At 41.0% G+C, this 15,068-nt stretch overlaps 1 protein-coding gene across 5 annotated transcripts in view; it reads right to left on the reverse strand.

The window, feature by feature from the left end:
- Positions 1-3,268: 3,268 nt before the first annotated feature.
- Positions 3,269-15,068, reverse strand: part of LOC119915998 (PH and SEC7 domain-containing protein 1-like) — a 78,273-nt gene continuing 66,473 nt past the window's right edge. For all 5 annotated transcript variants that reach the window (XM_038735823.1, XM_038735824.1, XM_038735822.1 and 2 more), the window contains 6 exons: positions 14,062-14,255; positions 12,469-12,539; positions 11,135-11,292; positions 9,301-9,445; positions 8,064-8,207; positions 3,269-7,926 (listed from right to left, as the gene is read on the reverse strand). In XM_038735823.1, coding sequence (XP_038591751.1) covers positions 7,654-7,926; positions 8,064-8,207; positions 9,301-9,445; positions 11,135-11,292; positions 12,469-12,539; positions 14,062-14,255 — 985 coding nt within the window. In that variant the 3' untranslated portion in view covers positions 3,269-7,653. The remainder of the gene's footprint in view (positions 7,927-8,063; positions 8,208-9,300; positions 9,446-11,134; positions 11,293-12,468; positions 12,540-14,061; positions 14,256-15,068) is intronic.

Consider the following 15,068-nt stretch of genomic DNA (forward strand, 5'->3'; position numbering starts at 1 on the left):
CAGATTATGGGTAGTGGTGGGGACATAAAAAATCAGATTACGGGTAGTGGTGGGGACATAAAAAATCAGATTAAGGGTAGTGGTGGGTAGTGTTGTAGTCAAGACTGCCCAAACCGAGACCAAGTCAAGACCAAGACCAGAGTTTATCGAGACAAGAACAAGACTTTTATTAGGGGTAGTGGTGGGGAAACTCAGATTAGGGGTGTGACTACACTTAGCTCACAAAATGAAATGATAATCCTCATAAACCCCCCAAATAATAAGAAAATAAAACTTAGATATCGAACTCGTACTCAACAAAGAGAAGCAAGAACATTGATAAATATGATAGAATAACACAAATATGATATATTTAATGGCTTAAAATAATCATTTTGGTCATTTTCTCTGCTTCACAATTTAAATCCCTAATGTGGTCAGGCACTTGGACCTTGCCGAGCAACTACCCTTGCTACACACACACAGCCTCACACAGATGAATGGTGAGTGATACAAAGTGAAACGTGAAACTTTAAGTTGTTGTTAATGACTGTTACTGGCTAAACTTCCGCTATGTTTCCTTGAGGGAAGCCAGAGTGAACATTACCATTATTATCTCTATAGTATTTTAAATCAACATCAGTCCCCAAAGAATGAGAAGTGAAAAAGAAAGTGAAAACTAAACTTCATATTATATTTTAGGAGAGAGAGAAGTAAGGGGTTTGCAGGGCAGCTGCTTCTGAGGTCAGTAGTGGTCTACAGGTGTGTAGTGGTACATGTATCAGGAAATGTGGGCGGTTTTGTTTTCTTCTAACATTGTTGGCAGGTCTTGGCACCAAGGCATAGCCTAAGCTAAATTATTTTCTCCTTCTATTGGCTGTAATAAATTAAAGCTAAGCAATACATGAGCATATACTTACAGATATACACACATGAAAATGTAATAAATTAAAAGCAATCATACATATATGCACCCACACATACAGAAATAATTACTCCAAATATTTTATTCCTTCCACCATCAGGTTATTAAATTCAGACAGTAGCCACTTTAAATAGGGTTAAACAGCTTATATGATGAGCATTTATTGTTTGCTTTAGCTACTTAATAGCCACCTGGACAGTTTAATAATACATTTAATTTATATGTTGATTATAATTTGTATTAATAATCCACATCTGACTATTAACTAAATCTGTCAAAATAATATAATGGAGTAAAATATATAATATTACTCTCTGAGAGTGGCATAAAAGTATCACCAATGTGTATTTAAAGTAAATAAAGTAGCCTATTTGTGTAAATGCAGTTAGTTATTTTCCACCACTGTTTGTTTGTCATGTTCTTGCTAAGCCTTACTTGAACCTTAAGTAGCAACGAGGGTAAACTATGACTGTATATTAAATTAGGATATTATTTTGACATTTCATTCTAGCCACACAGAGTGTTCAGGAATCTAAAGTCTAAATAGATAATGTCATCCTAAAACTCAGCCTTCCTAAACTCACCATTTAAATTCCTTCTGAGAATTTCGATCTATCACATACAGAACAAGTCACAACACCATTGGTTGGAGTAAGAATTCAGATAATTTACTCAAGTCTATGTGGCCCTGAAGTCCCAAAAGATTAACATGTAAAACATGTCTGCTCTACAGACACCCTACCGGGGCTCAGACAAAAACAAAACAGGTTAACAGTGTATCACTTGGCTTTTAATATTAGATTGTTCAATGGCAAATGTGAGAATTTGCACCACCAAAGCACAATATCAACAAAGTGCCAAAGTTTAATTTCAACACCTTATTATACTGTATTTTGGATTATATTGTGCTTACTTTGTAGATATTCCTAAAAAAATATTTTTGTAGGTACGTTTGATTGGGGCCCAACAGCAATTTCTTAGATCTTCTCAGTTTAATCTGGCCAAAATACAATCAATACAATGTGTGTTTAAATAAAAATTGTTCTGAAAGTGTCAGTATTCTGTGTGGCTACTATTATTTTCCAGCGCTGCCTTAACCCTCTTGGGCATGGAGTTCACCAGAGCTTCACAGGTTGCCACTGGAGTCCTCTTCCACTCCTCCATGACGACATCACGGAGCTGGTGGATTTTAGAGACCCTGCGCTCCTCCACCTTCAGCTTGAGGAGGCCCCAAAGATGCTCAGTAGGGTTTAGGTCTGGAGACATGCTTGGCCAGTCCATCACCTTTACCCTCAGCTTCTTTAGCAGGAGGTGTGTTTGGGGTCGTTATCATGTTGTTATACTGCCCTGCAGCCCAGTCTCAGAAGGGAGGGGATCCTGCTCTGCTTCAGTACGTCACAGTGCATGTTGGCATTCATGGTTCCCTCAATGAACTGTAGCTCCCCAGGTCCGGCAGCACTCAAGCAGCCCCGGACCAGGACACTCCCACCACCATGCTTGACTGGAGGCAGGACACACTTGTCTTTGTACTCCTCACCTGGTTGCCATCACACACACTTGACACCATCTGGACCAAATAAGTTTATCTTGATCTCATCAGACCACAGGACATGGTTCCAGTAATCCATGTCCTTAGTCTGCTTGTCTTCAACAAACTGTTTGCAGTTGTGCATCATCTTTAGAAGAGGCTTCCTTCTGGGACGACAGCCATGCAGACCAATATGATGCAGTGTGCAGCGTACGGTCTGAGCACTGACAGGCTGACCCCCCACTTCTTCAACCTCTGCAGCAATGCTGGCAGCACTCATCTGTTTCCCAAAGACAACCTCTGGATATGACGCTGAGCACGTACACTCGACTTCTGTGGTCGACCACGGCGAGGCAGGAACCTGTCCTGTTGAAGCGCTGTATGGTATTGGCCACCGTGCTTTTTCAGATCCTCAAAGTGTTCTTTGCCATGAGGTGCCATGTTGAACTTCCAGTGACCAGTATGAGGGAGAGTGAGAGCGATAACACTAAATTTAACACACTTGCTCCCCTTTCACACCTGAGACCTTGTAACATTAACGAGTCACATGACACCGGGGAGGGAAAATGGCTAATTGGGCCCAATTTGGACATTTTCACTTTGGGGTGTCCTCACTTTTGTTGCCAGAAATAAAAATGTTTGGGTCATTATTGCTGATACTTGAACACGTGATCAGCATTCAAATGTTGTAGCTGGTAAAGATCTTAAATTAAATCTTAAAAATCTTAATCTGCAAAGTACACACCTGTAAAATAAATGCAGTGGAGCTCAGAAATGTACTTACCTGCTGTAAATATACTTTGGTATGTTCCACACACAATGATGTTCAGACACAGTTAAGCTTCCAAAACACTTTTATTGTCATCTTCTATGCCTCCCAAAATGAGAAGCTCACAAACAACATTTTCCTTGGTGAGTTTTAACAAGGCAGTGACACATGTAGCTCACTGTATGTGTAGCATAAAATGAACATTGCCTTACCTGCACCAGCCTAAAAAACACTGAGATGGATCAGATCAGACCTTTACATGTCAAAAGATTTGTATGAGCTGGCTCGATACTCTAAAACACAACAGCATACAACAGCGTTAAATATAGCCATTTGCTTCATTCACATTGATAGAAAAAAATGACCATGAGCTCAAGGACAGGAAAAGAAATGTTGACATACCTTATATATTAACCCTTCCTTTAATACTCTAACCATAATATAAATGAACAGCAGGCCATAATATCTCATGCTTTATTTACATGTCACATTCAGAAATGAGGCTTTCGTGGGCAGAGATGGAAAAAGCACAAGTGCACATTTAAAGGACAGTTTGCCCAAAACTGCCGCAGGCATGCACTGCTGCTTTAACAGAGGTATTCTACCGCTGTGAACACAGTACAACAGGGTGACTTCACAGAGCCGTCACAAGGGGTACCAGCTATTCCTATGCTAACCAGTGCCGCGGAGATCCTGCAGCTGCTCTTTGATGTGAGTGGTGACAACACATGGAGAGAGCAGGCGGGGATGAGGTGTGTGGGGGGGCTTTGTCAAGGTGGAGGATCTGAAGACCTGCATCCGTACTGTAGGCTATGGAGCGTATTGAGCCTGTGCCGATAACACTTATCAGTAGGATTACACTATTGCACTTTATTTAGTTAACAATCTGTGTTTGGGGTGTTATTTCAGTGCAGTCTCCAGTTACTTTTTAATTACTGGAACTGGGTGAAAAGAAAAATGTTCCAATTAATCTTGATTTTCATGGTTCAAGGTTCGTTTATTTATCATATATAACACAGGGGTTGCAAACACACACACAAAGAAACAGAAAATTATTATATATAATTATTATTATTTTTAAGTTAAATGATCCAATATCAGTTCTTAAAATCAAATCAAGAACTATCTTTGTGGTGATTATTTCCATTACTGATGAATCTGCTGATTATTTTCAGAAAGTAATTGTCAAGTCTGTGACGTGTAAAAATAATGAAAAATGCAATTTTCGGGAAAGCATCATCTTTAAATTGCTTCTTTTGTCTAACCAACACTCTAAAATGGAGCTAATATTTGGCATTTTGATTAGAGAAAGGGGAATAATGACAAGATGCTTATAAAAAAAAGAGTCAGTGAAGATGAATTTTCTTTTGATAAATGTAGATATGAGAAAAAAACAATAAATTGCTCAACAACTACATTTTCATTAAAACTGGATAAACTCTGTGTTCCGAGGAAGATCGTATGAAACGTTCGAAAGCTCCAGAACAGCTACTGTGGGGACCTTTAGTTTTTGTCAAATGTGTACATTTGTGCTATATGTATAGGCTGTGGTTGCTTGTTAGGGATGAGCCGTGTGTAAAATGTCAAAATGTCAGTCAAAAGATCACATACATGATAACTGCTTAGTCTGGAATAAAAATATTTTTATTCCCCGGAATAAAAATATATTTAAGATTCCAGGATAAAATCTGAAAAGTGCTTTAAAATGTATGCAATATTGGTATTTATCTGATGTAACTGCATATTCAAAAATGAATCAGGACTTTCTGAATCAAAACTTCTCATCCACCCCTGAGAGGAAGATGAATGGCACTCAACTGGCTGTTCTTTGACAGTTTGGCCACATTACAGACAGCAGATTCAAACATTATAAATAAATTTGCAGCAATAATGTCAAGTTAGATGTCAGCTGTGGCCACAGTATCCACATAAATGTTCTTTAAAAACCACCAGACAATAAAGAGATATCAGTGAAATGACTGACGTGTGAACGAAAAGAAAGATGGGAAGTGCAGACAAGAAAAGCAGAGGATGAGATGAGCTTTCTGTTTCAGCTCTTAACTGCAGGCAGAACGTGATTAAGAGGCAAACACTATGATATGCTTAAGCCTGAATATGAAATCATCTGTTCTAAAAATCAAATTCAAACTACACATTTAGAGCTAACAACATGGAAACTGAAGCTGTATGGAAGAAGCGTCACACAACTGGCTCCTTTTGAACAGCCGGCGCAGTCACAGCATGCACACGCCAACATTCAGCAAGACGGACGTGTAAACACACACTCAAACAGACTTGACATCCAAAGTTAATATACGCAAGTGTCGTCTCATTTAGCCCTGCAGTATCCATCCTCATCTTCAGGTGAGTGGGTGTTTCCATGCATATTCACTGCGGGTGCAGCAGGTGTGATTATGGCTGAATAAACTGATCGTTGACAGCTCTCCCTGCTGGTCGGACACTGGCACTGCAGCTGCGCAAGGTGTCATTTTTAAAGCCTGAGTAGAAAATGGCTATACATCAATAACGCTATGACGTGTTCATGACTACCAAAATCAAATGTTCCAAACATGATATGGTAATTAAATCAGTCCGCCCACACCCTCCTTAATGAGGAGTTTCATTTCACACTTCTTCTTTTCTTTTTTTTTTTTTAATTCCTCACATTTTTCATGCATCTCTGACAACAGTACCAACCCTGATCCCTTTAAAATCATGCTATAAGGTCATAGCAAACCATGCGCTGTCTTTGGAAAACTTCCCACGGTAGCTGAAATCCTCACACGCCACAACCACGCCTCAAACACCCTGCAATCACTTACTAATCTTTGATACGTACACAGGCGTTACTATATTACTAATATTGTGCTGAATTATTACCAACATGTAAGAAAAAAAGTGAACAACACATGATTATCGTGTAGCGCTTTTGGGACTTACAAGAAGAAAATGTCAACTTTGAGTGCATCTAATGCATCTTCACAACAGTGTGTTGAATATATTGTAAATATACCGTCATATATCCTACAATATAAGCGGACAGCTGATGGAGCATTATATACAACATATCCTGAAGGTTTACAAAGAGTGTGGGTTACATAATTCCTTTTATATTTTCAATATCATAATTCATCGTACACATGACACACACAGGTGAGATAGGTTCAACGTCAACAAACAACTGTAAAATACTGTAAAAATATTGAAAAAACAAGAACATTCAGGGTCTGCCTGGTGAGTGTTGAAATAGGGTTTATAAATGAGAGACTACAAGTACAGACAAAGATTACACACGTTGGTTATGGCACCGGCATGAGAAAAAGGACTACATGACCCCAGAGAACAACTTTGCTGCTCTCAGTTTTGCCCTCAAAGTAGTAAAAGGCCTAAAACAAGCTGTGCTGGATGCAGGCATGCGGATAACTGGATAAAACAACTTTCAGCCGAGAAATAGAAAGAGAACAGAAGCACACCACGGGACAGAAGCGAAAGCAACTTGGAAAGAGATCGCCTGTTCAAATAGAGCAAAAAAAGACCACTCTTGATGAGATGCGGTTACATTGCTGCACATCAGGAGGACTGTGAACTTCTACTGGCGTTGTTGCGTCTAATTGGCCGTCAGTGACAAGAGAAAAGAGGAGGGACGAGCTGCACCAAGCTGCACCACCTCATCGTATTGTATTCTTTGGCCACACCCTCAACACTCCATCATAACATGTTGTGCACAGTCTGTGGATTCAACTTGGTACCAAGATCCGTCAAAAAACGTACAGGAGCTAGAAGCTGTAATGTCCGGGGTCCTGTGTGGAATGTGAACACACCACGGTGATGTGGCAAAATAAGGAGCTGGAGTGTAATGGCTCCCCAAGACCTTGTAATGTTTTACTAGTCCAGTAACTATTACAGCGTTTCAAATCAGAGTGGCGGTAGCAATTCAAGTGAAATCAAATCGTCTAAAATGGGATGTTTTTAAAACGAGCGTTTGGTCCCAAAACTGAGTTAGTGGTCAAGAAAAAAGGTGGGAGAACGTGGCGGGAGAGGTGCCTTGAAAGAACAAAAGGGGGAAAAAAAGATGCTGGATGTCCTGTCTGGTGCCCTGTTCAATGTATAAGCACCCTCTTTATCTCACTGCACAGTACAGTCGGCTGCTGCACCCAGCGTGCGTTCTCAAAGACACCTCGTCTCTGCAGATCTGTGACCTCCCAGCCGTTCCTCCCACCTCCTGCACCAACATCCTCGCTGGTGTTTCCCAGCCCTCCTCTGTTAGACGAGAAGATTGGGGTGCCGGGTAGGGCGTCATGGTTGGGGGAGGGCGTGGAGTAGACCCTCACTCCTGCTCCCCCTTCAAGCAGAGCTCCAAACCCTCCTGGATCTCAAATAAAAACCTTTGCAGGGAGACAGCCTGCCGCTGGCAGTGCAACGCTGTGCCGCTCCCGGCGCCCCCGCCCCGTCTCACTTCTTGACGGCTTGTCGGTAGCTGTGTCTCTGGCCTTCCTGTCGAACCTTGCTGCTGCAGCCGCTGGCTTTGCTGCTGTTGCCACCGTCCCTGGTGCTGCTGGCCTGGCTGATCTGACTGGCCTGGCTGCTGTCCTGCAGCGTGGGGCTGGAGTGAGCCCTCTGCAGCCCGTTGTCCTCCAGGAGCTGGGACTCGAAGACAGACAGGTCATCCTCTCCGCTCCGGATCTTAGCTCGCAGCAGCATGACATAAGTCGCATACCGTGTTTTCTATAAAAGTGTGAGTGTGCAGGAGAGACAGTCAGAAGACATTTAGCATTGGACAACTGAGAGAGCTGTAGCACTGTAATAATGATTTAATGCCTCACTGCCTTTCCCATTTATTTCTTTGTCCGAGTCCAGCTCACCTCAAACTCCAGATACTCGTCTCGCTGGCGGTACTCTTCCAACTCGCGCCCTTTGACCTTGCGATCAGGAGGGTAGGAGCGCAACTCTGTCAGTTCAGTGGCGAGGGATCTGAATCGATGTTCATGGGATTTTACCTGCTCCTCCTGTAAGCATAAGGTCAACACTGACATCATGAGGGAGAAAATTATAACACCTGACTTCTTCAATTTCTATTTTTTAAATGATTTTCCTATTTTACTCACACTGCATTACTGACCCCCACAGCCACCTGTGTACGTGTTTTCTCCTCTCTATAAGCCGTAGTAAAACTCACTCACAGCATCATGATTAGCTAAGCACGCTCCAATACTTTGCTTACAGTCACGTTAATCCCACGACGATTGCAAATCAGAATGAGGCAACAAGTTAAAGGCAGAATGGACGGACGGAGGAGCGCTCGTACTGTGTTAGTTATTGTTTACCTATTGTGTCTTCCCAGTTAACATGTGTGTGAAATCTGTAACCGCCCAATTAATTCTTAAATTATGGCTACTGAGTCAAAAGTGGTGCCTATTCAGTGTCTGACCAACTGTGAAATATGGTCACTATCTCTCCTTCCTGAGCTATGGTGGCCTGAAAACTTTTTTTCCCAGGACATTATGACATTATGATAATCCCAATCAGTTCTTGAGTTATGGCTGCAAACATATTTGTTAAGGTTTTTTGAGGTCCAAAGTGTCACCAAGTCAATGTATCACCAACTGTGAAATATTAATTCTTGAGTTATGGCCACAAGTCACAGAGGCAAATTTCCTCCAGGTGTTCCTGATATATGGCTTTCACAAGAATGGGACAGACGAACAACCAGAAAACATTATGCCTCCGACTCTGAGGCATAAAAAGATTGTTTTACTGAGCTCATATTCACTCATGGCTTTCATTGCTATCAGCCTGTCTACTGGTGTTACTTATTAAATGTGAAATGAAATGCCTGCATTCATAGCCACTAGTGGCCACCAGCAATACATTACATTTGCGTTAACTGGAGTGTTTATTCATAAAAATTTAATTCTAATTACTCTGCCATGATGTTATGAAAAATGATGTGTGTCAGCTCCTTTTGAAACAGAACCGATCATTATTCTCAACTTTGAAAGATTTGCATCGGCTTGCTGTAATGAATTTCACAGGATGCTGGACTTGACTCAGATCAGGTTCAGCCCCCTTCAGGACATAGCTGTTAACATTAATATATACCTCAGACAGTTTGGACATCGTCCCCGGCAGCAGCGGCCGGCTGAACTTCTTCTGGGAGCCGATGGCTGCTGGGAAGGGAGGGGCTGAGAACATGGCGGCCACCGCGTTGATCCGTGTGATCCAAGACTGCATCTGCTCCGCGTTCCTGCGACGGATAATACACGCCCACACATGAGTACACCATGCGCACATATAGACACACATGCACAGAAAACACACAAAAGCAATTACAAACAGATCTTAAACTCCAAAACACAACGAGTAGGCGCAAACACACTTATCAGTTCCTCTACATGGTGCCCACATCAGCACATGGCTAGCTTACGACATCAAAGGGATAATTGTCAGAGAATGCAGCCTTGCTGTTGATAAAAAAATTATTTTGCACCCAATTAATGCATGAGAGAAAAGGGCCTGTTTTACACTAACAGACCCATTAGGGGCCCATGAGAAATATCAGATTGAATCAGACAGCCTTGCTTAAATCCCCGGGGAGAGACAGAGAGAGAGAAAGAGAGATATAGCGAGACAAAGAGGAGAGAGACATAGAGAGAGGGGTACAGTATCTGGGACAAATGCAAGCTGCAACTGGAGCACAGAGCCTGTCCTCCTGGGGGCTGAAACATGTGGCCACTCATGTGCCACTTCCTGGATCCTGATAACACACACATGCACACCTCCACCTCACTCTTAACATTCACTGTACCTCCTGTTCAACATGTGCGTGTAGCATTGAGCAGCATGAGTTCTGCACATGTGCACAGCTGGCTCTGCATGTTGTCAGCTGAGGTTGAATACTCTGCCGACAAACTACAGATATACTACACGGCCGAAAGTATGTGGACACCATAGTATTACACCCATATGTGATTGCTGAACATGTCATTCCTAAAACTCTTCAGGTTCAGTGTTTTCATCAGATGTTGGAACCTGGCTGCAGGGATTTGCTCCCATTCAGCCACAAGAGCATCATTGAAGGTTGAGCTTAAGTTCTCCCAAACAAAACTAAGAAAACCACTTCTTTATGGAGCTGGCTTTCTGTACAGAGGTGCTGTCATGATTAAACATGACAATGACTGGTCGTTATGCAAGGATTGTCCATTAGACGAGAGTGGATCATGAATTAGACACCATCAGGAAAGCTGCAGAAGATGGCTAACGTAACACAAGTGATGGAGGCAAAACAGTCGATTCAATCGTCATGAAATATTCTTTTTCAACTGAGTTAACCGTGATTCTTATTGAATGAAGTGTCTCCTTTGCCATGCCTGATCCTATGAAATGTCTGCATTCAAAAAGGGTGATGAATCACATTTGAAATTAAGAAAAAATTAGAACTTAATACAAAGTAAATTTAAAAGTAGAAAGACTTTTACTCAATTGCACCCACGGGGATTATGATAGGGGGATCCAATCACGGATTTTCTTATGATTACAATATCAGTCAGGACATTTTATTACATTGTTAGCCAAGTTAAGTGCAAATTTTATCACATTTTCAGGCATCAAAAAATTGCTCCAGACCAAAAAGTACACAAATTAACATTAAGACTGGGATGTCCACATACTTTTGACTGCATACTGTCGTTTGGACCGAGACTACAGCCCAGAAAGAGAAATACGGCTCAAACTGTGACTCAAGATAAGACAAGGGTCCATCTCTGCTGCTGGGTTTAATTAAAGTTGATTTTTTTCACATTGGATTTGGTTTAAATTTTAAGGTCTGCTGCAGATAATGTGCAACTGTCCATGCACCCATGCTGTATACTGTAGGTGTGGATAACTGCAAAGTTATTTATATATTATTTCAGCTCAGTAAGAAAACAGGACTCACGGTGCTTGAAAGAGATAGACTCTCCAGTCAGCAGTTCGCAGGTAAAAGACGTTGGGCCTCTTGCTGTAGTCTGAAGCCTTCATAGCCAGAGAGTGGTGGATGGACACGGCGTTCTTCAGGTCCTCCTCAGATAGCTGTTTATCAGGCCTGTATTCCCCCTGCCATGACAAATATAAATAAGAAATGAATGTATGATTACCACCAAGGGGTCTTATTACTTATTAAAGTTGTTGAGCTGACTAAGAACATACTTTATTGGAGAAGTGGCGAGAGGGTAAAGGGTTGCAAACATTAGCATTGCATTGTTTGCAACCAACCATGCTGAAGAAAACTGATAATCTGAGAAAGTGGAGGGTGATTATGTTCCTTCTATGGAATAACATTATTTCAGATGCTCATTTGTAACCAAAACAAGTTATTTCCAATACCTCACTTGATATTTTGACACCAAAGAGAAGAAACAGAAACATAGTAAAAAAACAAACAAACTCCCTCCATGATAGAAAGAGAAAGTATCAAGAATTTTCCATGAATTTCCATGACTGGAGATTTTGAAAGTAAGACTCTACATTTAGAGTTCAGTGATTTCACACCAGAAATAAAATAATCATAACAACAAATAATGTACAGAAAAACTTCTTCTTCGATGAGGGTAAATTTGCTATAAAGTAATTTAAAGTGGGTATAGTTTGAAATTACTAGTGCTGGTACAATAGCAATATAATAATATAAAAAGTTTTAGCAACAACAACAAATCCACACTTTTTTTCCTGATACTCAAAAGAAGCCAGAGTTCTCAGATTCTCAGATCTTAAATGTTGTGTAACACAGCAGAAGGACAGCATTTTTGTCGAGACAAATTAGAGCCTAAAAATGTCGATTTAATTTAGATTCAAATAAACAAGACAGAGTCTATCCAGACCGGACATACCGAGCCCAACAAAACAAATCTACGGCGTCACTACAGCCTCATAAATATAACATCCACTTGAGCCATACAGACCAAAGCCAAGTCCGTATGGCTCCTCTGCACAGTGCCGGGACCTGGATTATGTCATAGCACTTTTTAGACACGTCAACAGGAAATGGCCTTATTTAAGTAACTTCCTTTGATTGATTGCTTGATGACTCGTCACTGCTAATATGTTATTTTGGCTGTGATATTTTGTAAAAGGCACTTCGGGGTTACGTGTAGGCAGGTGACGTGATACAGAAGGAACATTTTGTAAAGATTCTCCTATTGTTTGTTTGGCATGAAAGTAAAGTGTTATTTTAAAGGTTGAATAATAAATATCAAGCAGTAGTTGTTCCTTACACATACTTGTGTGACTTACTTTTTGCAAATAGAGAATAAGCCCTTTTAGGATGGCGTAGAAGGTCTTCCACCCTCTCTTCCCTCTTGGTGCTGTGAGGAGGAGACAAAGTGTTAACATTACACCTGCAGGTCATAAACATATGCAATGGACCTCTCCCCAAATTTTGGATTAAGAAACAATACAAAACACGTGAATTTTAAAGCCAAATAGTCTGGAAACTTGTATTGACTGGAGTTCCACTTCATTAAATCCAACTTTTGTGTGAATTAAAAAACTGTACTGCCCAAGTCCAAGTGGCAAGAAAAAAACATTAAATAGGGTGTATTTGAAGATAATCACAACATCAAGGCAGGGGATTCTTATGATGGAGCCCACAGAGCATGCTCAGTAGAGTCCTTCTCCAGCTAAGCTGCTTGGGGCATGTGCATCTTACTGGGTTTAACCACAATTTACCAAACACTTTCTCTCATGGGTCGGACAGAACATGTTCACACTGACAGTGAAAGCAGAGATGTTTGGGTTGATGACTGTTGGCATTTGCCCTCTTCAACAAATAGAAAGCCAATGTGGAAATTATTCAGTCTGAAAATACTGGTGTGAAATTGGTTCTGACACTAGCTTTGGAAAAGCGTTCCCTGGTTGGTGGGTTGTCAACATGCCGCTCAGAAGATGAGGATTTAATGGAGAATGAATCAAAGTGAAAGATGCTTGTGAATTCTTCCTTGTCTTTCATTGACATGAACTTTGTTGTTGGTGCAGCTAACAACACACACCAGTCAGTGTGGTTTTGGCGACTAGCAGGTTAAAAAGACATCAAACTGTGTTTTTGTTCAAGTATTTCAGATTACAAGCTTTGTTTCAGCTGCATTTCTGTGACTAATGAAACAGTTTCTACGGGATCTCCTGGGTCAAAACTGCTAACACGCAGTTGAAAAGTAAAACCCTACACATGCATTATAGTGTTATGCAGGTTTTTAAGGGAAGTGCAATAACGGCAGCTTCCTTACTCTCACCTTTGATCTGGGTTAATCTATAATAGTCTTGATACTTAATAGAAGAAGTATTCACAACTTGTACTTAAGTCAATGTAGCAATACTATACTGCAAAAATACTACACTATGAGTAAAATCCCTGCATTCAAAAGCTTACTTAAGTATTATCAGCAAACTGTACTTCAAGCATCAAAGTAAAAGTACTTATGGCGCAGAAAAATGTTCCCTGTCAGTGTTTCACTATTATATCTGATGTTTCTGTGTTAATATTCCTGTTTATTTAAGGCTGAGCTCATTTGAACTTCTTTATATCCAGCTGGGTAGTTTAATCTACAGCAAGGAGTGTACAAGTACCTTGAATTTGAACGTTACGTGTTACCACTATGTACTAGTGGTAACACACGGCACAGTACAAGCATGACACACAGTATTACTGAAGATGTGTACTGCAGCATTTTAATTAGAAGAAGATGGATTTATTCAACTGAGCAAACTTTATCTGCTGATGACGATCACTAAATGGACCTTGAGGTGAGATTGTTTTGTCAGCTTCTTTTTAAAAGGGCAAGCATGAATTTTGCAACTCAAGATGTAAGAAGGGTAAGGTCTGAGGCGTACTTCTCTTGCCGTCCGAGTCGGCGTGGACTTTGCGGACCAGGAATCCATTCTTGTACAGCAGCGACCCGGACGGCTCTGTCTCGTCCGTCAGGGGCTTCTTACTGCTGCCCACCCGCTTCATCGATCTGGAGGCGTTGGATTCACACAGGCTGTCCCCGAGCTCAGAAAACGACTTCCGCAGCTCTTCCTCGTCGCTATGCAGACAAAAAATAAATAAAAATCAACACTTATGTGTCCCGTCTAATTAGCAACGCGAATAAACACATCATCATTCATCCTGTCCATTTGCCTCTCACTTCATTACACAAAGAACAGCACAGGACAAGAGGTCCACAGATTTCACACGCTTACTGGGAAACTTTCATTTCATACAGTACACATGAGTAATATCGCCGTCCAACTGCTGGTGTCTTGGCAGAGACTTTGTTGCACAAGACATTTACAGAAGCTGCCTTCAAAGCTTTAATTGTGTGTCTTCCCCTCGCTGTGCTCTGCTCCTACTCTCCTGAGAAGCCGTCCACTCGCCTTGATCAAAAAGTACCACAGCAAAAGAGTGACACCATCCATCTTGTTCCAGCTTCGAGGTGAAAAACAAGGGCATCTTTACCCAGGGGGGCAACTCTTCTCTGAAACCAGATGCATGTTGCTCTTCCTCCTCTTGATGCTGACTGAACCTCATAGAGGTGAGAAAGACTATTGTTTCATGCAACAGAAATTTACAGCACCGAGAAAGGGAGAGATTCCAATTCCTAAGAAAATCAGGTGGACACTTTTGTGGATAGTTTAAATCTCAAATAATAATAATAACAACAAAATAATAAATTAAACTTGTAAGCACTTTTGTAAGTACTCAAAGACACTTTACAGAGTGAACGCACAGGGTGAAATCATTTCAGTGATACATATTATTGTAAACAAGTCTTGTTATTTAAAAATGAATCTTTAAATGGAGGGGAGGGAAAAGAAAGAAGGGTAGGGATCTATAAAAGAAAAAAGAAAAGTAGTTT

Source organism: Micropterus salmoides, unplaced genomic scaffold (assembly GCF_014851395.1).
Source record: "Micropterus salmoides isolate LMB-PRFRI ecotype aquatic unplaced genomic scaffold, ASM1485139v1 Ms_hic_scaffold_21, whole genome shotgun sequence".
NCBI classification, from domain to species: Eukaryota; Metazoa; Chordata; class Actinopteri; order Centrarchiformes; family Centrarchidae; genus Micropterus; species Micropterus salmoides.